This window comes from Bos indicus x Bos taurus, chromosome 7 (assembly GCF_003369695.1).
Source record: "Bos indicus x Bos taurus breed Angus x Brahman F1 hybrid chromosome 7, Bos_hybrid_MaternalHap_v2.0, whole genome shotgun sequence".
Classification (NCBI taxonomy): Eukaryota; Metazoa; Chordata; class Mammalia; order Artiodactyla; family Bovidae; genus Bos; species Bos indicus x Bos taurus.
This window is the reverse complement of record NC_040082.1, coordinates 88619164-88644220: the sequence shown is the minus strand read 5'-3', so window position 1 is coordinate 88644220 and position 25057 is coordinate 88619164. Positions and strand designations below refer to the sequence as shown.

At 45.2% G+C, this 25057-nt stretch overlaps 1 protein-coding gene across 3 annotated transcripts in view; it reads right to left on the bottom strand.

Annotated features, from left to right (window-relative positions):
• Positions 1-24806, bottom strand: part of LOC113895646 — a 75810-nt gene extending 51004 nt beyond the window's left edge. Inside the window, exons 1-2 of one of the 3 annotated variants that reach the window (XM_027547085.1) lie at positions 23507-24806; positions 15869-15984 (exon numbers count right to left, since the gene is read on the bottom strand). In XM_027547085.1, the coding sequence (XP_027402886.1) occupies positions 15869-15984; positions 23507-23833 (443 nt within the window). In that variant the 5' untranslated portion in view covers positions 23834-24806. The remainder of the gene's footprint in view (positions 1-15868; positions 15985-23506) is intronic. The other 2 variants (XM_027547084.1, XM_027547083.1) reach the window with 2 other exon arrangements.
• Positions 24807-25057: the final 251 nt, after the last annotated feature.

The window sequence follows — 25057 nt, the reverse complement described above, 5'->3', positions numbered from 1 at the left end:
GTAAGAAGGAAGATAAAAATGGTACATCCACACAATAAAATAATATACTATGCAGTCTTTAAAAAGAATGTAGCAGGCCTCTCTGTACTGTCTTAGAAAGAGGTTTACATTATACTGCCATTTGTAAAAAGCCTGTTGCTGAACAAATGTACTGCATGATCCAGTTTTCAAGAACAAAAGTGTGCATATACATATCTTCTAAGGTGCTTATATATGTAAGTCTGGAAGGAGATACATCAACTGTTGATAAAGGTTATTTCTCAGGGTAGAGGGCTTTCACTTTTTTACTTTATGTTTTTACAAAGTACTATTAAGAGAGAGAGAATCAGGCTTTTATTTTTACTGATTTTGGTGCTTTTCTGTATTTTCCAATTTTTAAGATGATAAACACAGATAATCTCTCTTAAAACAAAATCGCAATTTAAAAAGCTCCATGTTCTCCTGGGAAAAAATATATAAAAATTCTTCATATCTCTTATCCAGAGGAAAATATAACAAAAAGCTTCTGGGATATTGGGGAGGTCTGTCAATGTCAATAGCCTCGTCTAGGTAAACAGTAATTAGAGATGATCGGGAATAGAGCTGAATGCAGGGTGGCAAAAACAGAAGGTCCAGAAGAAGCCCAGAGTGCTGTCCTGGGTAGTACGTACATGACCCGCAGAGGAGCGGGTGGAGGAAGGAGATGGAGAGGGGATGTGTGCTGAGTGTGCTGGCCTGAGTGCAGAGGCTTGGGCCAAGCCAGGTGGTGTAAATGAGAAGTGATGCTGGCTTCTGCCCCACAGCTAGGAGGGTAGCTGGGGATAGAAACTTATGACCTATGGAAGAGTCACAACTCACCAGCAGCACTTACCAATGGACTAAAATGCTAAATATAAACAGTGAAACTGTTAAAAAAAAAAAAAAACTAGAAAAAATATTGGTGAATGTTATCTGATCTGAATGGAGAAGGACTTTAAACACAAATGCAAACAGCATTTTAAAAGTCTGTTAACTTTTTACAATATTAAAAATAAACACCTATTCTTTAAAAACAAAACACAAAATCAAAAGGCAAGCAAAACCAGGGTGAATATTCACAACATTTACAGAGAAGAAATATCATTCATATGTTAAAAAAAACCCACTAATAAAAAAAATGGCTCAGACAAAAACAAGCATTTTGTATTGATTAGAATTTTGTCCAATTACACATAACAGAAAACAATAGGGGCTTAAACAAGATGTAAGTTTATTTCACTCTTACATTAAAAAAAAAGTTCACAGTCAGTTCAGGGTTAGGATAGTAACTCCAGGAGTCATGAGAGACAGGCATCTTGCTCATTCTGCCCCATCCTTAGGGTGCAGCTCTCAGCCCATGCCGGTTGCTAGGGCTCTAGTCAACACGCCCTCATTTAAGGAGGTAGGATGGAGAAAGGGAGGGTGGGTAGAACAGTACACTCTTCTCCTTTTAAGGGAACTTATTAGAAATCCCACATAATGATTACATCTCATTGGCCAGAGCTCGGTCACATGGTCATACCGAGCTTCAAGGAAACACAGACTTTAAATCATGTGGCAAAGGGCTCAGCTAAAAAATTGGATTGGTTACTAAGAAAGGGGGTGGGGATGGAAATTGGAAAACAACTAGCAATTTCTAACATACACGTGAAGAGAACTAAAATCCCACATGCCTCATGATATGGCTGAAAAGAAGAAAAAGAATTCTCAAAAGAAATACAAATGTAAAGTGTTTTTAAAAGGTCAACTTTACTAATAAATAAATGTAAAGAAGCCTTCTTATAGTCTTCTCATGCTAAGATCTTGAAGGGTTGGCCAGACAAGCCATCAAGAGGACACTCAGGAGCTGACAGTCTTTATAACAACTTCCATACAGCTGCCCATCAATAAGAATCCCAAGGTAAAGGCCCTTCCACCTGCTGAGTGTCTCCTGGCCTTTCTCCCCAGAGTCTCCCTCCAAACCCAAATGATGTCAGATTCTATAAACACCAGAGGTGGAGAAAATTGTATACCCAGGGGTTCTCTAACTCAACTATGGCTACAATTAAATTTTAGGTGTTTTTGAAAGTTCCTTAAAAAGTAATATCCTCATGCAAACTGAATCAGAAGTTTCAGAACTAAAAAGAACCTCTGCCCCTTTGCTTGGAGTGTCACAAACCAAGCATGAAAACTGGCCACTATGATAAGGAATAGCGTGAGAGAGAACTGGGCAACCCCAGCTTAACTCTTCTGGCCAACTGAGAAGTTTTACTTTGGGCTCCAGTGGACTATAGTGTCAGCACTACCATCCCTCAAAACGTGGAGAAGACACAGCCAACTGTGGACTCTGAAAGCTTCTTATGCTTTTAGGCCTATTTTTAACAGCAGTTATGCCTTTTCTCCATCTCAAACTGTCACCATCACTTCTCACTATTTAACTGAAAGCCTGCTTTTAGCACTGACTTATAATTTCTACTCTTTTTAAATGGCTATGGATTGGGAGACAAAATACAAGAGCAAACTGATATTTAGTGGAGTTTGGGGGAGGTGGTATTTAGTCCTGGGAAGCAATGTGACATATGACTGAACATATGTGTGTTTAGTCACATGTATCAGGAACACCCGGATTGAGTGCTAATTCTACCATTTGCCCGCTGTGTGTTAACACTTGAACAAGTTACTAAATTTCTCTTAACCTCAGGTTCCTTATCTTACAACGGGATAATACTGTGCTTCCCTCTTGGCTGGATGACATCACTGACTTGATGGTTGGATGACATCACCGACTCAACGGACATGAGTTTGAGTAAGCTGTGGGAGCTGATGATGAACTGGGAAGCCTGGCTGCTACAGTCCATGAGGTCGCAAAGAATCGGACATGACTGAGCAACTGAACTGAACTGTGCTTCCCTCAAAAAGTTTATCGTACCGTCAGAGTCCTGGAGGAAACAGATGGCACACTCACACTGGAAGGGTTTAAGGAAATCAACAACGGTTAGTGAAGCACTTTAGGGCTGGCGACAATGGGGAGCTGTTACTACTTCTAGCCTGAAGATGTGAAGGAAGGGAGGAGGTAAATGAACCCAGAGAAGGCTGCTGTCTGAACAGGTGTCTGACTAGAGTTGTGGGATTCAGTGGAGGATGCAACTGGCCTGCAGTGAATCGATGGCAAACCAGGAGAATAAATTCTTGATCTAGTTTTCCTGTGTCCACCGATCTCTGGCCAGTACTCCCTATTAGCCAAACCTAGCCAGAAGTCAGAGGCAAGGCAGATGGTGATGCAGTGCATACAAGTCAGTCTTCCACGCCACAGAGCAGGTGGAGATGGTGGAGAACAGATATGGAGGCACAAAGGAAGAGCTTTTGGAAAGATTAAACAAAACAGAGAATGTGATGAGCTTAGCAGAAGGCCTTGAACATAGTAAGTCCACAAGTCCTTAATAAATGTTAATTCATTCTGAACTTTGGTTCTCTCTCTCTCTCTCTCACTTGCTCTCTTTCTGGCTGCCTTTTTAATTTACTGCTTGCTTTCTGGATTTTAATAGGTCACGAATGACTGAGGTGTCTTACAAGTAATAAACTGCTGTTATCACTATTACAGGGTTTTGAGGGTACAATGAGTACATAAAAAAGATAACCAGGGGCTCTGGGGGCTGGAGAAGAGAGAGAGAAACAAAATAAGGGGAGAAGGTAGGAGGAAAGGATGGGAGAAAGCTGTATGTTCCCTATCAGGCTGAAGTGGACATGGGATTATCCTAGTTTGTGATCAAATTAAGCACTTACTGGGATGTAACAACAGCGCCTTTGCAATTTTACAGCCTGGTGAGACTTGCCAGAAAGCCTAGTGAGACTTCTAAGGATGCAAAGAAGTATTCCTACCCTAAATTCAAATCTTGTTCTTACCCATAGATTAATAGGTTTTATCTCAGTACCCTCTTTCCTCCAAAAATGAAGTAGTCAAATTTGTTCACATGGATGTTCATGCATGCTCGCATCTATGTGCCTGGTTCAAGGGAATCTTATATTTTGATTTGGGAAGTGTCTGCTTGGAGTGAGTTGGTCCTCTCATGAGATGACTCCCAGTAGGCAGGGAGGTCCAGAGAGTGGTCTGAGCTCTTGAACCCCAGAATCCTTTCCTTAAGCCTTGGCCTGCTGCTGACGTGACCCCTGAGGAATCTGTCTTAACTCTACAAGCTACTCTTGAGTGTCTGGTATAGGCTACAGAGCAGAACATTCTTGTCTATCTGCTCCTCCTCACATGTGCTGACTCTCCAGGCCTTTGCACAGGCCATCCTCTCTGCCTGGAACATACACTCTGTCTTCTTCACCTGACTAATCTCACCTCATCCTCCAAGACCCTCCCAGATGTCACTGCCTCAAGGAAGCCTTATTGAACTTGTCTGCTTCTCTCAACACCCAAAGGGGCTGGCAAGCCCTCCGTATGCTCTCACTAACCCTCTTTGATCGTCTCACAGTACATACTACACTGTCCTGTTTCCTGGCCTAACTCTCCCAACAGACTGAAAACCTCTTGAGGGACCTTATACTCATGTTGGTTTTATCATCACTCAGCAGAATGCCTGGCACACAAAGGATATTGAATGAAAGAATGTTTAAGAAATACACGTGTCACAAATTAACCTACTTACATGTTCTAGAGCATTCCTCCTCTCCTCCTGTCACCCTGCCTCTCCTGCACCAACAGCAGTCAGGACAGGTAACCTTATGACTGTTTGCCTGCTCTTTCCTCAGTCTTCTTTTTCAGGAATCTCTTAAATGCCACGTCCTCAGAGGCTGCCTCTGACCCCTGATCCAAAGCAGTCACTCAGTCACCTGATTCCACATCAGTTATTTGAATTTGCTATATAGCATTTACTGTGTTGACACTTTATTTATGTGTTTATTTTAATTATTTTCTATCTCTACCACTAGACTCTAAGGTCCACATGAGCAGGAACCTTGTTCATAACTGTATGCCTGGCACCTGGTAAAGTATGTGACATTTAGTGGGGTGTTCATGAAACATCTGTCAAATGAATGATGCATGCAACTATTGCTGTATTTTGATTTAATTTGATGTATATCTTCTCTCTTAGCTGTTGGAGTAGGTGGTCCAGAGAAACTGAGACGAGTCTCCCTCATGGCCCTGGAGGCCGGGAGGGGGACCTCGGTTCCTTCCTAGGCTAAGGTGGGACATGCTGCCTGCTTACAGCATCCTTGTGACCAGAGGCTGAGGAATCTTGGCCCATGTATCTGCAGGCTCCAGATGCTGAGAATGTTCCTCCAGCTTTCTGTGAGAGTGGCTCCAGATGCTCACTGCTCAGACTGACAGAGGAACATGCTCAGGGCTCCCAGCTGGGCTGGCACCCAGCAGGAAGGAAGCACAGTGTCCAGAACACTGAGAACAGAAATCTTCCTTTCCCATATCACCACCCTGAGACTGCACGGAGCTGCCTGGCTGGGTGTAGCAGCTGGCCCTGCCTCACGTGGCTTGGCAGCAGGTCTCTCTGGCTTTGCCACAGAAACAGCCTTGAGAAGCTGCAGCCTCCCTCCTGCCCCTCTGCTCCTGCAGAAATTGCTCTGCCAGCTCAGCGGCGGGCCAGACCTTGAGTCTCTCCCTTGCCCCTGGCCCTTCCTTGAAGTCCTTTGGTTTACTGGAAACCATAAACTGTGAGAGACAGGCTTTATCACATCCTGAACAGTGCACTCTTAATGTTTAACGCCAGAGGCCGAAACGACCAGGGACACTGGCCTCCTGGTTACTCCCAGTGACTGATATTTGCACCTGGTAATTGAGGTCAGATTTGCTTCTCTTAAGTCACGTGGTTTGCTTCAAGGCAGGAAGACGTCGGGGCCACTTGTTGCAAAGGAACCAGGAGGTGAGCACAGAAATGCTGCAAACCAGTTTTGGCAGCAAAGGCTGTGCTTTCCAGGGAGCCAGCCCTGGGAGCATGGAGCTGAGCTGGTAAATGACCCCTGTGAGGTCTAAACCCTAACATTTAGCTCAGAGCAAGCTGAGGATACCTTCTTCCCTCTAAGAAACCTGCTGAATGGAAAGTCACTCTGAATCCTTTCTGGAATACAGTGGGGCATTAATTAATTAACAAACTAGTTAAACATATTGAATAGACCATCCAAAAGATTCTGGTCACTTAAGGGTCTCCAAATCACAGTGCAGTCCCCACCCTATCCAGACACCCTAGTCTTGCTCCAGGATTTGCTTGACCTCAGGTAATTATCTTCCGGTTGTCATGGAAGCTGCTCATATAAACAGCAACACAGCCAACCTGGCTCCTCTGCCAGCCTCAGGTCCTTCTGAGAGCGGTGGTGCTCCCTGGTGGCCACCGGTGGCCCTGCCCGCTGGGCTGGACACAGCCCTACACCAACTGACACCTGATGTCTCTTTCACGTGGGCTCTGGAGGCACAAAATAGGTGCTCAATAAGTGCTTGCTGAACGAAGAATCCCCCAGGGTGGACGCTGGCTCTCAGGCCTCAGGGCGCCTTGGGTAGCCCTGGAAGGGCTGCTGTGGCTGGAGCAGATCCACCACTACCTGGGTCAACCCAGGGACTGCAGGCCATGCTAAACACGGCCTCTCATCTCCTCAAGAGATCCAGCGGGCCCACAGGCCACTTTCTCTGCTCACAGAGCCAGGAGTCCTACAGACCTCTGAGGAAGGAGTCAGCTGTGGTCAAGCAACTTGGCTGGAGGGCAGACAGGCATGAAGAGTGGCCACATTTGCACTGGATGCCAAGCACCGCGGTCAGAGGGGCAGAAGGTCCCACCCTCAGCATGCCAGGGGAAGGTCACCCTCACTGTCAGCGTGTCCACCTGACGACAGAGCACACCCTCGACAGAATGACCCTTAAGGATGGACAACTGGCCTCAAGGGGACGCTACAAGGGGACTAAGAGAGAAGCCACTGCCCCTGCAGACCCTGAAATGGCTACCAAAGGAAGAGTCACAGTGTTCTCAGGGACAGACTCTCACTCTCCCCTCTGTGACACACAGGGAGGGGGCTGGGGGACAGACCAGACTCCTGACTCCTCAACGCCACCAAGGTCAACCACTGCCCTGTTTAGGGAGGCGGTGCAGGGCTGAGCTTGGACTCTAACTGGACCTTCGAGGCCTGGCCCTGCTGCATGACAGCAGAGTAGCCTTAGGCATCATTTAACCTCTGGTTCTTCATTTGGTTATTACGGGAATTAAAGAGATAATGCATAAAACTTTTAGTTATAAAACACTCAATACATTTTAGCTGTGTAACTATTTTTTCTTTCAAGAACAATGAACTAAACAGAAGAGAAACAGGGAATTAAATGGCATGGCATTACACACTAGCAGAAACTTAATTACCCGCCTTGGATAACAGAAATGACTACAAATAACAGTACAGCAAAGACAGGTTTGAGCTCTTTGGCTCAGTCATTCTAGGCTCCTCATGTACAGCCTACAACAGACTGAACCACACAAGAAAGCTGTTTCCACCCACAGACTAGTGGAGCCTACCCATGCGCTTGACAATGATGATAAAAATAGCTAGCATGGGCCATGTACACGCTAAGCAGTGTATGCAGGTTATTTCATTTAATTCAAGCTGCAACTCTGTGAGGTAGGCACTCTTTGTTCCCATTTTACAGATGTAGACAGTGAGAGGTGAAGAAGCTGAACACCTCCACTCACCTGTGCACACACTCAAAGAAGCACACCTGGGATTCAAGCCCAGGCCTGACTGACTGTGGGCTTCTCCACTGTGCTACACTAGCTGAAGCAACATTTTAAGAGCTGTGCATATCCTGGTAAAACCCACTTGGGTAGACCTTAAAATTCCTTTCTAGGAGCAAGGGCCACAACTGTGTACCTCAGACCAGTGGGAGCAGTCCTCGGGCCGCAGGGTGACCAGGGCAGCTGGAAAGGGCATCTGCCATCCCTCCTCCATAGGGCAAGTCAGGCTGCTTTTCCCAGAGGGTCTTAGGAGACTCCTCCCACAGCCACTTTGCAGGCCTGAGGTACAGGGTCCTGCTGTAGGAGTAAGGGCCCAGCTTTGCTCAGGACAGAGAGTTCTAGAGTGCCCACTTGCCCCCTGCGTGTTTGCGCAGGACCCCCACACTCCAGGTTTAGTCTGTGTCGCCCTGGGGAGAGGGCAAGGGTGGTGCAGGTCTGGTTTGGTCTGGTGGGGGATGGGGAAGAGAACTGGAAGCACACTGCCCCCAGCCCTGTTCTGCCTCTCAGAAAACAAAGGAGGCTCCCAGCATCTGTTACCATGGATGCCCTTCTATGAGGGGCTCCTAAGGCCCAAGGCTGAGGGCCCCGTGTGTTGAGAAGGCCTTGTGCTTCAATCCCCTACAACAGCCAGTACCAGCTGCCAGAGCATTAGACTCAGAGCTGTTCCTGTACATTACCATTTTCTCTGGGACACCAAAGTGAATCCTGGGGAGAAAGCACTAGCCTGGGACTCCATGAGCCATGGCTCCTATTTCCAGCTTTGCTCCTAACTCTCCACATGACCTTAAGCAAGTCACTCAACCTCCCTGGTCTAACCGTCATCACAGCTGACGTTCACTGAGGTTTTACTCTGAGCCAGGCCCTATGCTGGATGCATCATCACATTCATCTTCAGAGACTCCTTTGAGGTAGCTATTATTTTCCCTGCCATTTGCAGCAAACTGTGGAGGAACAGGAAAGTTAGGAGACATGCCCAGAGCCACACAGTTAGAAAGGGTGGCTCTGGCTCTCAGGATCATGTGTTTTCTAAGCTGTTCCCCACTGTGACATACAGAGTTACTTTATAAAGGACACCTGTAAAATTGTTTCAAAGCAAAAAAAAAAAAAAAGGGAAGAGGGGCTTCAAAATATAAATAAAAATCACAACCCCCTGGATATCACTTAAGGTATAACCCTAGTCCCCTGCAGCACATTTTGCAGAATGTGTCCACAGAATCAGAGACCTCCAAGACGGGAAAAACCCTCAATAAGTCATTTTTTCCCCCTTCTTCCTTCCCTGTGGGCAAGAATGCCACGACGAGCCAAATTCTATGGATGACAGCAGAAAGGTTAAGCAAAGTTGACCAACTTAGGCCCTCCGCCGGGAGATTAAGAGGAAGACAGAACTAGGATTTCCATTTGTGTTAAGGTAGAGCCCCTCCAACCAAAACTTAAACATTTTAATATAATATTCAAGTACACCCTTTCTAACCTTAAAAGCAAATTTTATTTCACGACAAAGCTGGTCAATATTGAGTTCTGACCGTGGTTGGTCTTCCCTCTCCTGGCAAAGCTCTGTATCAGGGCTCATAGTTGCAGACAACAGAACTAATAATAGTGGCTAATACTGCCAGGGAAGGGTCTAAACAGAATTCTGAGATCGGAGGCCAACCAACCAGGAACAATGCTTCAACCACACCTTAGAGCTGGGAGGAGAGCAAGATCCTACCTTCCCTCAGTGCCCTGCGAGGCGAGCCCCTCCTCCTGCTGCTGCCTCTCCTCCCTGGCAGGAGGAGAGGGCTCTCTGTGCACTGGCCTCCTTCCTGTTGTGCAAACAATCCCGACTCAGGGCTATGAATTTACTGTTCCCTCTGCCTGGAACACAGACATTCACTTCGCTTGCTCCCTGACTTCACCTAGACTTCTGCTCACAGACCCCCCCGTTAAAGAAGTGTTCCTGGACTACCTTTTCACTCTAAGTCCTTTCCCTGCTTGACTCTTCCTCACAGCATCTACTGCTCCCAAACATTGTATAAACCATTGCCTGTCTGAGCGTCCCTGGTGGCTCAGTGGTAAAGGATTCACCAGCCAGTGCAGGAGACATGGGTTTGATCCCTAGTCTGGGAAGACTCAACACGCCATGGAGCAACTAAGCCTGTGTGCCACAACTACTGAGCCTGTGCTCTAGAGCCCACGAACCGCAACTACTGAGCCCCCACGACCACAGAGTGGTGCTCCACAACAAGAGAAGCCACCGCAATGAGAAACCCTTGCAACTAGAGTGTAGCTTCCGCTTGCGGCAACTAGAGCAAAGCCCGCACAGCAATGAACACCCAGCACAGCCAACAACAACAACAACAAAAAGGCATTGCCTGTCTCCAGAATCAGACTGCAAGCTCCAGGAAGGCAGGTTGTTTTGTTCACTGCTGTAAGCTCACAGACTGACACCTTTAAGGTCCTTAGCTATTTGCTGAATACTTTATGAAGGAATAAACAAAGGAATGAATGGAAAATGTCAACACGCGTCCTCACATCCTCTGGCCTGCGTTGGAGGATTAAGGTAGCAGCAAGAGTCAACTTGTGTTGTGGTTGCAGCTGTGCTGTCGCCCTGCCCAGATCTTGATCAGCCTTGTGGCTCCCACTGTGGAGGGAAGGCATGCCTGGGGGCCTGTACCTCCAAAATTCCCCCGTCAGTCTCGCAGCTCTTGGAACTTGTCTGGGCTGTTGCTGTGCAGACCATGAAGGCCTGGCTAGGTTCCTGTCCCTGCTTTCCCAGGGCCTCAGACAGGCTGGCAAGTGAGTTGCCCAAAGTCTCCTTTCCCCTCTAGACTAGGTCAGCCCAGGGAGTGACACAAACAAATGCAGCCATGTATAGATTCAGAGGGTCACATGAGGTCAGAGTTGGGGGAAGCCTTCGTGAACTGGAGACCAGTCTGTGCTCTGCAGATAACGCAGGCCAGCGTGAACGCAAGTGTGTGTGTGTGAACTCTGGGGTCTGACAGATCCAGCCTCCATCAGCCGTGTGATTTTGGAGAGTCATTTGAAAAGACAACATTTGAAAAACACTGCTTTTCTCAGGTGCAAAATGGAAATAAATGTCCCCCCTTTAGTAAGCTTGTCTTCCTGTTCAAAAGTCTTTACTTCCTACTCTTCGTGATATTAAGTCAAACTCCCTGGCTTGATCATCAAATCCCACCATCACCAAAATCCGGTCAACCCAGTGTACCAGGTATGGTCCCTCTGACTCCCTCCGACACTCCTGCTCCTTCTCATACCTGCGCACTTGGGGCCACCACCCACTTTCTTCTCTCCTACCAGAGTCAACCTAAGCCCAGGGGCAGGCAGCACGAAGTCTCCCCAACATGGGCTTTTCTGGGCACTCACTGGTGTAAGTATTGCATGTTAACAGATAGGAACAAAGTTTTGACTCTCCAACCAGAATGTGGGATCCTTGAGGGCAACTGTCTCTTCTCTTATGATGCCTCCTCCTTACCAGGCATTAAATAATACATAAAAATTCTTGCTGACTCATCTGAAGTTAGAATTCAGTTAAAATGCTCCCCAATACTACCTCTATTACCCAAGGGAAGGGGGAAAAAAAAAAACCACCTCTACCTTCAACCCAGACTTGACAAGTAAAAGAACTCCCTAAAAACAATGTGTTGAATAAATCACAAGGACTAGTCTCACTTCAAGATTTCAGGAAGGAAAACACAGTTAAACTGAAAACTGTTAACTGGTGTTCAAAAAAAAAAAAAAAAAAAAACAACACACAACAAACAGACAGGAAGTGTGTTTTAGGACCATGTCTATCAAAGACCCTTAGGGGCTGATTCACCCTTCAGCATATTCTTTCTAACATCTGCTTTTACTAAAAACCAACAGCTCAACACCAAAGCTGTGAGTCAGAAGCAGAGTGAAACTGGACACAGAAGCACTCAGCTGTGAAGCATAACACCCAGAGAGCAAGCAATAGGCACACTAAGAATGACTTGGCCAGCGCCTGTGGCCACAGGGGTGGGCCCTGGGGAAGCTGAGCAACACCGCCTGAGATTTCCCTCCTGCCTTGTTCCTCTCTCTGGCCCATGCCTCCGCTTCCCCCACTCATCTACTAAATACATCTGGAAAAAAGTACTTGCATAACTCCCCAGGTAAACTAATTCTACATTGTTTCAAGTAAGACCTAAGGACCAATGTATATTTCTTTCTTGTGTTTTTTTAAAGAATATTAAAAGATACCACTTAGAAAACTCAAGAGATATATTAGAGTATCAAGATATCTTTTGATTTTAACCTGGTATTAGATAATCTTTTTGAATGCAAATCTACATCGACACGAAGAAACTGTCCCTTTAAATTTCAAACAATGTCAACTTAGTTCTTTTCCTTTATCATATTTTTAAAAACAGAACTTGGTCAGTACACTTACAGAGTCACAAAACAGTCCACACAAAACCTGTACACAAAAATGCTCACTGCAGCGTTATTTGTAATAGCCCCAAAATAGAAATAACCCTAACATCCATCAAATGATGAACAAATAAATAAAATGTGGTATCCCTATACAATGGAATATTATTTGGCAATGAACAGGAATGGAATACTGACATATGCTACAATGTGGATGAACCTTGAAAACATAAAGCTGAAGTGCAAGAAGCCAGACGCAAAAGACCCCATATTGTATGGTTTTATTCATATGATCCAGGATAGGCAAATCTATAGGGACAGAAAGTAGATTCATAGTTTTCAGGGCTGGGGGAAATGGGGAGATTGGGGAGGCAATAATTAGGGGTACAGAGTTTTTTTTAGGGGTAATGAAAAATGTTTTAAGTTGACTTTGGTGATGAATGCACAATTCCATGAACATCCTAAAAACCACTAAACTGTACATTTTAAATGGGTGAATTGAACAGTATGAGAAATATATTTCAATAAAGCTGTTTCTTAAAAAGAAGACACAACACCATAAAGAAGACATCACACCATAAAACTCCTCAAAAAGAACACAGGCAAAACACTGTCTGACATAAATCTTACCAATGTTTTCTTGGGTCGGTCTCCCAAGGCAATGGAAATAAGCAAAAATAAACAAATGGATCCTAATCAAACATAAGCTTTTGCACAGCAAAGGAAATAACAGACAAAACAAAAAGATGACCTACAGACTGGAAGAAAATATTTGCAAATGACATGACCAACAAAAGCCTAATTTCCAAAATATACAAACAACTCATACAACTCAATAACAAAAAAAACCCAAACAACCCAACTGAAAAGTGGGCAAAAGTCCTAAATAGATATTTCTCCAAAGAAAGCATGCTCATCGTTGCTAATTATTAGACAAATATAAATCAAAACTACAATGAGGTACCATCTCACACTGGTCAGAATGGCCATCATTAAAAATATCTACAAATAAAATGCTGGAGAGGGTATAGAGAAAAGGGAACCTTCTGACACTGTTGGTGGGAATGTAAATTAGTGCAAACACAAAGGAAAATAGCATGTGGGTTCCTCTAAAAACTAAAAATAGAGTTGTCACATGATCCAGCAGTTCCTTTCCTTGGCACATATACAGACAAAAGTGTAATTCAAAACAATACACGCACCCCTATGTTCACAGCAGCACCATTCACAATAGCCAAGACATGAAAACGACCTAGCTGTCCATTGACATTTGGATGGACAAAGAAGATGTACCATGTTTATACAATGGAGTATTAGTCATAAAGAATAAAGTAATGCTGTTTGCAACAACATGGATAAACCTAGAGATTATGGTACTAAGCGAAATAAGTCAGAAAGAGAAGGACAAATAATATACAGTATCACATATCCACATACAGTATGTGGAATCTAAAATACAACACAAATAAACATATCTACGCAACAGAAAGACTCACAGATACAGAGAACAGACTGTGGCTGCCGAGGGGGGAGGGCATGGGTGAGGAAAGGACTGGGAGTTGGGATTAGCAGATGCAAACGATTACTAATATATACAGAATATACAAATAACAAGGGCCTGCTCTATAGCACAGGAAACTATATTCAATATCCCATGATAAACCATAATGGAAAAGAAGATGAAAATAATATAGATGCGTATAACTGGATATATCTATGTATAACCCATTTTGCTGTACAGAAGAAACTAACACAACATTTTAAATCAACTATACTTTGATAAAATTTTTTAAAAAGAGGACACAGAAAAAGTACTCCACTCCACTTGAGATTGTGGACTACTCCACAATCTCAAGTTAGTGCCTTGTCCTGAGTGGCCTGAGAATAAGTGCCCTAAAGCAGTCCCAGGGGACAAAGGACAGCTTTTCTTTCACTGACCACAGTTTTAACTGTAATATTTTAAAACATTCAGATATCAGCAGGTACTTATTAGTGACCTGGTTTATAAAACAGCTGATCCTGACAACAATTTAAACTGAGGTTGTGTCAGTTTTACTAGAACTAGGCTGAAACAGATTTACGCTTGGAGTTTGCCAGTTTGTTCCTCCTCAAACAGGTCACTAAACCTCCCAGATGCAGAGGAAGACTTCAGATTTTTGAAATCAAACCTTGCCAATTTACGGAGGTTACAGGTTCTTCAGATAAACTACTGGACTACCCTGCATCAACTGGCACACATAATGATGCACATAAGGCAAACAGTAATAAGGGCAAATTTTACCAGTGTGTGCCAACAGTTCAGGTTAAATAAAATATGAAAAAAGAAGTGTATTACAGATACATGTATGCAAATAGAATTCATCTTCTACCTGTAAGTGGCCAGTCTAACTTTAGAAAAATAATAATTTTATTTATGTTTTGGGGGTCTGTACTGGGTCTTTGTCACTGTGTGGGCTTTTCTCTAGTTGCAGCGAGCAGGGGCTACTCTCTAGGGCACGTGGGCTTCAGTAGCTGTGGCACATAGCTCAGTAGCTGTGGTGCACGGCCTTAGTTGCTCTGCTGCATATGGGATCGTCCCAGATCAGGGAAGGAACCCACATCTCCTTCATTGGCAGGCAGATTCTTTATCACTGAGCTATCAGGGAAGGCGCAGCCTAAGTTTCTGCTAACAGGCAAGAGCTTCGGAGACCTTGGGCTGCCACTATAGCTTGCTACATTTTAGCTCTGAAAGTAACCTAATCTCTGAGTCTTGGCTTCCATATTTGAAACAAATGAATTGTATCACTTATTTTTTTTGTTTGTTTGCAAGGAGACTGAATAAGATGTAAACCATGGGGCATAGTGCCCAACACATAGAGGCTTGAGGCAAAGCTGGCACAGATTGGGGTGAGGGTCGAGGGAACGTCAAGTTCCTCCCAAGGACTTGTGACACTGAGAGGGAAGATGTCCCAGAATTCTTGTCGGGCAGGGCCCTAAAGGGATTGTAGCTAAGGGAAGGACACCAGCATACCAGGCAGATGCTGAAAATCAAGGAAGGCCTTTGTTAGACCCCATCAGAATGCCAAGAAGCGGTGTAGTTGTCCTTAGCATTAAGGACAGAAAGTATTCTTATTACCAAATAGAAAACTTAGAATTACTGCCTGCTGAGGACAAATCTCACAAATGGGGTTAAAATAGAACAGAAACAATCTCTACTCAAACTGCTCAGATTACAACACTAATGGTGGTTTTAGGACAAATAAACTAGAGCTGTGAAATTACCCAATGTGGGATCAGCGGGGAGATCAGGGGAAGAAGCCCTCTGTGGGGGCAACAAGGTCAGGGTGAGTAGAAAGAAGCCCTGGGCCTTGCTGGCCAGGGGTGTCTCTCCAGCAGCACAGGAACAGTCTGCCCAGTGAGCAACTGCAAGAAGGACCACAATGTCCATGCAAAGAACACCTCGTATTTCCAGCTTACCACACACTTGTTGAATTAAAGGGACTGCCTGGGTGGGTACCATCCCCTAGGACGACAAAAGGGACAGGCCCAAGGAGCATAAGTGAGGGGATGCCACACTCCCAGTGCAGAGCATGAGCACCTGGCCCTCGATTCCCTCAGTAACGTTCCAGTAATATTTCTGGTTTCACTGCTATTGCTTTTCTGTTTTTATAAACAAACTGTGAAAATCAACAAACTACCCCAAAATCAAACAAGTATGGTCTACACCAATCCTGTATAACAACAACAGCAAATAATGTGGAACAGATAAGAGAAAAATTCTGGTCAAGCTGGAAGCTCACCCATGACTGGTAGCTGCCATTCTTGTCTTCAGGAGGAGGGAGTCCATTTTCTTGTTTCTCTGCTGCCCAGCCTCATCACTGCCTGCAGTGCAGGGAAGTCCAGGGCCTACCGCCATCTGCAGGCAAAACAGAAAAAAACACAAGTTATGGTTCAAATCACCCACCTGAAGCCCTCCTGCCTGGGCTGAAACACCTGGGTCCTGTCCAGGTGCAAGAAACAGAAGAGCTCACTCAGCTCTGCATCTGGGATCCCACAACAGAGTTGAGACATGGCAAAAATTCTAAACAATCAAGGGCTCAAGTACATCTTAACAACATCAGCAAACCCTTATACGGGGCTCACCATGTGCCAGACACTGCTCTGAATGCCTTATATTTATTAGCTCATTTAATCCTCATAAAAATTGGGTGAATGTTTTAGGAGGTCTCTGCCAATTTGCCTGATTATTGAGTTAGGCTGAATAACTAAAATGAAAAACTTGGTAATACTTGATTTCAAAGAAGGGTCAGACAAGAAAACTCTGGGACCGATTCTGAACATCCCCAGATCATCCATCCCCTGAATATTTATCAAATGCCTGTTATGGAGCAGACGCTGCTCTAGGACCTGGGAATAACAGCATGAATGCAAAAGAGAAAGTCCCTGCTCTCAAAGAGCTTCCATTCTGGTGGAGGGAAGCCACAACAGAGGAGGTGATAAATGTTGTACAGAAGAAAAAAGCAGGGTAAAGGGGATAGAGGGTGATGACCAAGCTGCTAATATTCATTCGTTTATTCATTCATTTCCAAGTGCTTACTAACCATTTGCCACAAGCAGACTCCGTACTGAGATGCACTGATGGAACGAAAATAGACATGACCCCTGACTGTAGGGGTTACTTACTCACATGGGAGAAGCATCTGATCACCTAAGTAAAAGCGAAGATGTTGACCTGTAGTAGGTGTGATAGCAGAATGGCACGGGTCCCAGTGAGAGCATCTTAGGGAGCTCAGGAACCTGGGATGGAGTGGGAGAAGGAGAAGCATCCTTGGTAAAAAGTAGACCATGTGCAAAGGCTGGATCACAGACAGCAGGCCAGAGGCAGAGTGGGGAGATGGGAAGCAGAAGGAGGGGAGGAGGGGAGTGGCCCTTGCACGGCACTTCCAGCCACAGGAGGTCCTTATCCTCTGAGGAGAGCACCACACCAGGGCCTTAGGCAGAGGAGTAACATGGTTGGCTGTGTGTGTTTTTAAACGATTACATTGTGTGGTAGACTGAATAATGGTCCTGCCAAAGAAGTCAATATCTAAATTCCCGGAAGTTATGACTATATTGCCTTACAATGACAAAAAGAGCACTGGAGATGTGATTAAGGATCTCGAGATGGGGAGATTATCCAGGTGGACCCAATGTAATCACAAGTGTCCCTGTAAGAGGGAGGCAAAGTGAGATTCAGAAGATGAGTGTCAGAGTGTTGCAGCGTGAGAAACACTTGTTAGTTTTAGAGGTGGAGGAAGGGTCTATGAGCCAAGGAATGCAGGAAGCCTCCAGAAGCTGGAAAAGTCAACAGAATGGTTCTCCTCCAGGAGCTCCAGAAGGAAAAGAGCACTTCTGAAAACTTTGCAATGGTAATATAATAAATCTGGATTGTTAAAAGCTACTAATTTTGTGTTCATTTGTTATAGCAACAATACACTACTACACACTGGCTTCTGTAAAATCCAGATTATAAGTAAGGGGAAGTGGAGGCAGGGACCAGCTGGAGGTCACTGTGTCCCCCAGACAAGAGATGTGAGAGCCTGAACCACAGCAGTGGCAGAGAGGTGAAGGGGAACAGAAGGACCTCGGGAGGGGAGGTATTGGCCAGTCAAGTTCCAGACATTACTGGAATGCTGAAGCAGGCTTTCTTTAGGCTCAGGACCTGCCCAGCTCACCCTAGGCAGAGCCCACCACCCTCTGCAGAAGGAGGAAGTTTGCACAGGGGGGTAAGACCACCTCCAGACACAGACACCATTTGCTCACTTGACAGGGACCTGTCAACCCCTTTCCCACAAAGAAGTCCAGGGACTTCCAGGAACATGCTCTAAGAAGTAACAACCTAGGAATTTCTACCAGGAAAAAAGTAGCAAGTGTTCCGGCCAAACATGAGGCCTTGCTGTGAACCGTTTTTTCTTCCTAAGAGAGATTTTGTAATCCTGGAAAGGAGGCATCTAAAATTTAAATACACATATCTTAAACCCAGGTGAAACACAAACATGGTTTTACCCAACGTGTAGAAATTTCATGGTCAGTAGAATAATGCAGAAGTTACAGAAAAAGAATAAAGGAGAAACTAAGAGACCCTCTCTCACCATCTCCTCCATTCCTATCTAATGATTCAGACCCGCTAAGAAAGTGGGATTCTAATTTGGCCCAACTTAATAGGGCTATTGAGAAGAGGGAATTTTAGATATATTCTATTTTACGCCAAAAGTATAAATACAGACACACTAAGAAGAAGGACCTAGGAGGACACTGAGTGGTGACAAGGAAGTCTTGCCAACCTGCTGTGGCTCTGCAGGCCAGAGACCCGGCTGGAGGCTTGGAGCATTCACACAAGGACGCAGGAGCGCCTGCAGACGGCAGAACTCCAGGCAGTCCCGGGAACGTTCCAATGGGTTCATTTTAAAACAGTTATTTGTATAAACTTTTTCTATTGACAAAAGTGACATGTTTATTAGCGGAAAAAAACAAACATTTCCTGTAGTCCCAATGGTTCAGAGGTAACTTATTTGTAAATATTTCTTCCAATAATTTTTGAGATTCTCACACACAGACATATATACAAACATACACTTTCTAACAATATTAGGATACTGTGCACAGTTTTCTTTTGCAACCAGCTTTGTTTTATCTAATAGTATATAATTTTTCCATGTCATTAAATATACTTTTAACAGTTGGCAGTATTCTATCACTATTTTTCCATGGTATAAAAATCTCTTAATTAATCCCTAATTGCTGGACAACTAACTGGTTTCTAACTTCATGATAACAGAAGTCAGACTGGGAGGAACAGCCCCATCTATAAGAAAACCTCCTCACTTAAAATCTGTGTCTGAAGCTCAGATTATTTCTTAGGGTCATGTTTCACACCTTTCAGCCATCCATACATCACTATTATTTTCCCATAATTAAATGTCATATATACTGTACTTAACATTCCTCTTTAAATCAATTCATTTCTACCCTTAAATAAATGTTTTAAAAGCAAACCTTATTTACTACTGTAAATGGAAAGCTAGCATTAAATGTCATAAATGAAGACAGTCATAAGAATAAATACAATGGAAAACACAATGGTGTCATGAAAATATAGTTGATATTGCTATCCCTTTGCTCATCCTTTCATATCAAGTGGGATTAGGAAGGCTTAACACGGTGTTAAAGACATACTAGTCCCAAGCTGAGATTTTTCTCCTTCCCTTGATCAGAAGATTGGAAAGGAATCGACCAGAGGAATAACTTTCTTGCCATGGGAGTCAGTGTTATGTGATGCTGCAAATATACCCTACCTAGAATTACCCTGTACCACCTGAAAAAAGCCCAAAGGCAAACATGTTTTAGGATACATGCTGAAAGTAGAATTACTGGGATAAAAACATATGGATGCTTTAAGAAGGTTTTGATAAACTCCATCCAAGTTAGTTTTACCATAGTTTTACTATTAGAGTGCCTGATTTACTTCACCCTCAAATACTATCATAAACAAAAATGTTAAGCTTTGTAGTGTAAGATATTCAGCAGCTGAATTTTCAAAGCTATTTTCATATTCCTCTGGCTAGTTTCTGACGCTTCGGGGAAGGCAATTATATAAACCTTCAGCTAGTGATATTGCAAAACTGATACTGCACTTGGTTTAACCAAGCTAAAGTAAACTCAGTAAAATATGAGGAAGTGACTTTAGCATTTGCAAATATTTTAGAATGCTTTTGTTCTGGCAAAGGTCAAATAAGGATCAGAATAACATGGATTCACATAATACTTCTGAGAAATACAGAGACCCAGAGAGGCACTACTGTTGAGACACAAATCACTAAAAATTTTCAGTATGTCAATCAAAACTCTAAAATAAATATATGGTCAAGCCTTCCTATCTTGGTGTGATAGGTAATTGCAAATATGTTACAAATTAATGCAATTCTTAAGAAAAGACTTCTAAAATAGAAAAATAAAAATGTATTTTGAAGCATGAAGAGTTAATAACAATCAGAGGCTTCCAGATTATTTCAATAATTCTCAGGCAGACACACACATGTGCCTGTGGGAGAAGAAGAGAATTAAAAACATGCTAAAATGTTGCTTATGCTTGGGATGAAATTGGAGATTTTAATTAATTTTTAGCATTTGTAGGAAAATGTTTACCTACGCTTAGGGCTCCTAATAGGATACAGAATTCCAAGTCACTGAATGAAATGAAGGAAGGAAAGAATGGAGCCAAAGACACCTTGATGATTTCAGATGTCATAAGAAAAAAGAAATGATATATAAATAACACAACTCAGTAACAAAATACAATCAAATTTTCCAAACAGACATGAACAGACATTATTCCAAAGAAGATATACAAATGGTTAATAAGTACATTAAAAGATGCTCAATATCATTAGTCATCCAGGAAGTGCAAATTAAAACCACAATAAGCTAGAAATTTACACCTGCTAGGATGGCTATAATAAAAAATATACACAAGTGTTGATGAGAATGCAAACAAATTGAAACACTCATCACTGCTGGTAAGAATGTAAAATGTTGCAGCTACTTTGGAAAAGTATGGCAGCATGGCAGCCCCCTCCAGTATTCTTGCCTGGAGAATCCCATGGAGAGAAGAGCCTGGCAGGCTACAGTCCATAGGGTCACAGAGAGTCAGACACGACTGAAGTGACTTTGCACGCATGAACCGGAAGTTTAAACACAGACATACCATATGATCCAGCAATTCCACTTTTATTAATAGATATATACCCAAGAGATGGAGAAGGCAATGGCACCCCACTCCAGTACTCTTGCCTGGAAAATCCCATGGATGGAGGAACCTGATTGGATGCATGCAGTCCATGGGGTCGCTAAGAGTCGGACACGGCTGAGCGACTTCACTTTCACTTTTCACTTTCATGCACTGAAGAAGGAAATGGCAACCCACTCCTGTGTTCTTGCCTGGAGAATCCCAGGGATGGGGAGCCAGGTGCGCTGCAGCCCATGGGGTCGCACAGAGTCGGACACGACTGAAGCGACTTAGCAGCAGCAGCAGCAAGTGCTGGCAGATGATGGAAAAGGGAGCCTACAGGCACTCCTGATGGGAGAAAACTGATGAAGCCATTCTGCAGCACAAAGCAGCAGTTTTTAGTAAATGACATCATACACGTATTCCAAAATTAGCATCTATCTCTCCATCTATCTGTCTCAGAGAAGTTCTTGCTGGAGAACACATGGCTTTCTGGTGCAGCACTGTTTGTGGAAGCAAGGAGATGAAGATCACCTAACGTCTATTCCCAGGAGACTGGTTAAGAACTTGTGGTGTACACTCTTGATAGAAAAGTACACAACAGCCAGGACTAATGAATTAGACTCACATATATCAAGATGGTTTGAATTAAAAACATGGAAAAAAATCAACAGTATGAGGGAATTATAGCAGTCCAGTGGTTAGGACTTCTCGTTCTCACTGCCAAGGGTCTGGGTTCGATTCTTGGGAAGTAAAATCCCACAAGCCACACGTGTGGCCAAAGAAAAGAGAGAAACAGTATGAGATTTATAGCACGATGGCTTTTGTTCAGATAAGTACAACAAGAGCAAAACATGACATACCTTTCAAAGACACACATTTTCTGAGAAGATATAAGGAAAGATGTAAGAACAAATGTGTCACCATGCCTGCCCAAGTATGCAAGCATGGGAGGGAGGGTGTTGAGAAATGGAAGATAAAAGGAGGAAAGAAAATAAAACAAAATGACTCTAAACAGACCAAGGATTATAGTGTGCACCATTAACTGAAGAATATGAGCAATTTAGTTCTGAAGTCCTGACATCCTATGGAAAATAAAATCCCACGCTTTATTTTCTTCTGAAAAATGTAATGAAGTTCATCGCATACTAAACCAATGAGTAATAAAGCCAGGAGGAAAGAAGGCAGTGGGGAAGACAGAGGCTTGCCTGATCTTTAGTGGAGTCATTCAGTTTTCACCATCATGGAAGCAAGAACCTGGCATGGTGAAAATGCTGTGGATGGTGTCTACTACAACCCCCTCCCTCTCCAGCCACAGACAGAAGAGGAAAGGGAGAGAACCATGCATTACAGCTTAAATTTAGTTAACAGGAGAGAGAGAGGAGAGAGAGACATTATGGAATTCCGAAGAAAAGGAACAGCTTGTTGAAAGTACATCGCACAAATCAAAGAATCTGATTTTCTGGCTCATGATAAAGGTGGTATTTTCTAAAAGGTGGTGAATTCTCACCACCATCCTGAAGCAGAGTACAAAAGAGGAACTCCATGTTTTAAAAATTAGGAAGGACCTATATCTGTTTTCAAAATTAAGGTTATTCAAGTTTTCTTTCAGTAATGGGTGTTATGATCAGATACATGTGATTAGACTAGACAAAAGTTGACTAAAATGGGGGTGGTGTTCTTGGTATTGCCTACAGAAACCATCTTCACTCAAATGTTAAATCAAGTGCCTACAGATTTAGTCACTTTACTCCTAACATTTAGTGTCTTCCCTCATCTACACAACTGGTTTTGCATATATATTTTGTCTTGCCAGGGAATGGGGGGCACCCAAAAGCAGAGACTGTCCCAACAGCCTTGAGGAGGAGTCCAATTCTGAGCGGGCATACAAGATCTGGGCGTTCATCTTTCACCCTTCTGCTGGCGGACTCTGCACAGAAAGCGTCCCTGTCTGGGATGCACTGACTTCCTCCGTGCACGCATCCCTGACCGTTTCTGCCAGCCATGGATAGGGGCTCCTCTAGAGTCAGCCCCTGTTTTCACCTGGACAGAGCCTTGGGAAGTGGGTGGCATCCTGGCCTAGCTCCTCTGCATACCTACGACGAAAAGAGACTAGTCGCAAGCTTCCCGGTTCAGGGCACGCTTGCCAAGTGCGTGCAAGTGCACCAGATATGAAAAACTTGGCCAGACAAGCGAGGTTTGGGGCCGCGTGCGGAAACAGAGGAGTTTGATAGGTAATAAAGGGTAAACTATGAATTCCTCCCTGCTGGGCTCAGGTGAGACACTCTTCTCAGCATTTTATATACATCCTCCCACTTTGATTTTCATCGAAACTCTGTGGGGGTGGGGGTGGGGCGGGACGGGGGAGGGTCGGGGCGGCATTTTACAAAAAAGAAAATGTGTGCTGGGAGGGGTGGCCTGGCTTGCACCCGCCCCACCTCGACCTCAGGCTGCCGGATCCTTGGCACGTTAGTCCGAGGCTCGCCCAGGTCTTCCAGCCCGGCCTGGAGGACCAGAGCCCCGAAAGCCCCAGTGGTGCCGCATCTCAAGCCCTCCCAACCCCGCGGCAGGAACCCCCAGCCGGGCCCGCCACGTCCAACTGCCTCCTGGCGTCCCGCCCGCGCGGTCCGCAAGGAGGAGCCCGCGAGGCGACCGCGAAAGGGGCTGCGCTTACCTCGCCGGGTGCGGGCTGAGGCTCCGGCTCGCCCGCTCCAGGCTGGCCGCCCCGCACGGTGCGCCCCTCGCCCCGACGGCTGCCGCGCAGGCTCTGGACACTGCCACTTTCATTTTCCTCAACGCTCTCGCCAAGAAAGCGAAAGCGAAAACGGCCGAGAGGCGGGCCCGAGTGCGCGGAGAACGCGGAGCGCGGGCCGGCAGCCAGAAGCGGGGGCCCCAGGCCTCGGGTCTGCGCACGGCGGTCCCGGCGGCGTTCAGGCTGGAGCCGCGTCCACCTGAGACGCCGATAAGCCAGCCCATGGCGCTCGTCGCGGCGGCGCAGCATGCCCTCGCCCGGCTACGCGGCCCGCGGCGCCTCGGTCCCCTGGCGCTGCTTGCCTCATCTGCCTTTGGTTTCAGCACCCGCCGGGGCCTCGCGGCTGCAGGCGGGCCCGAAACCTGACTGCCCGCGGCGCTTCGTGGGTTTGTGCCCTGAGCAGGCGGGTGCCGGCCTGTGTGGCCGGGAGCACGTCCCTGAGGGGTCCCCGTGGGAGGCGCTCAGGGAACTGGGGCGGGTTTCGCTCGCAGACCCCAGGGGTCCGGCGCTCCCCAGCCCAGACATGCGCACTGGTCCCTCGGCCGAGCTGGGGGCTCCAGCAAGGCTGACAGCCGGGTCCTGACCGTGAGGGACTAGGCTCTTCATCCTGGGTCAGCGGAGAACGAAAAGTCAGTGATGTCTGTGAAATGAGGGACGCTTCGTTTGATAAGGAAAACTGAAACCGCAAGTTTAAGGTTTGGACCCCCTGGCCTAAGTGGTGCCCATCAATACCCGAGGATTTAGAGATTCCAGGTTCTGTCAAGCACAGATTCTGGCACTTTTTGGCTGTGTGATTTGAAGCAAAATATGTACTCCTTTTAGCCTTAGTTTATTCTCCTGTAGGATGGGGATAAAAACCATACCTACCTCAGGGTTGTGGGAATTAAATTAAATGATATAAGGGAGAAAATACTTGGTATTTTCTATTAGGCCCTAGGTGGGTTCTGTGAGGGCAGCGATCAAGTTGTTTTTCTGGATGCTTGATAGACATTCTCTAATGGTCAGCTGAAAAGCGATCGTTTTCAAAGTTTGAACCGTGTTATCTTGACTTAGAAGAACTGAGGGGGAGGGGGAACACTGCAGTCTTTTTGGAGGGCACCTCACACTGAGCCTGCCAATTAGCCCCTGTAGTTATGCCACTGCTACAAAGTTTGACAGAAGTCTCTACAGCTTTGTCCAGCATCAGCCACTAACATCTGAAAAATAATTCTGTAGGCACTTCCATGACGGAGAAGGCAATGGCACCCCACTCCAGCACTCTTGCCTGGAAAATCCCATGGTCGGAGGAACCTGGTGGGCTGCAGTCCATGGGGTCGCTAAGAGTCGGACACGACTGAGCGACTTCACTTTCACTTTTCACTTTCATGCATTGGAGAAGGAAATGGCAACCCAGTCCAGTGTTCTTGCCTGGAGAATCCCAGGGATGGCAGAGCCTGGTGGGCTGCTGTCTTGGGGTCACACAGAATTGGACAC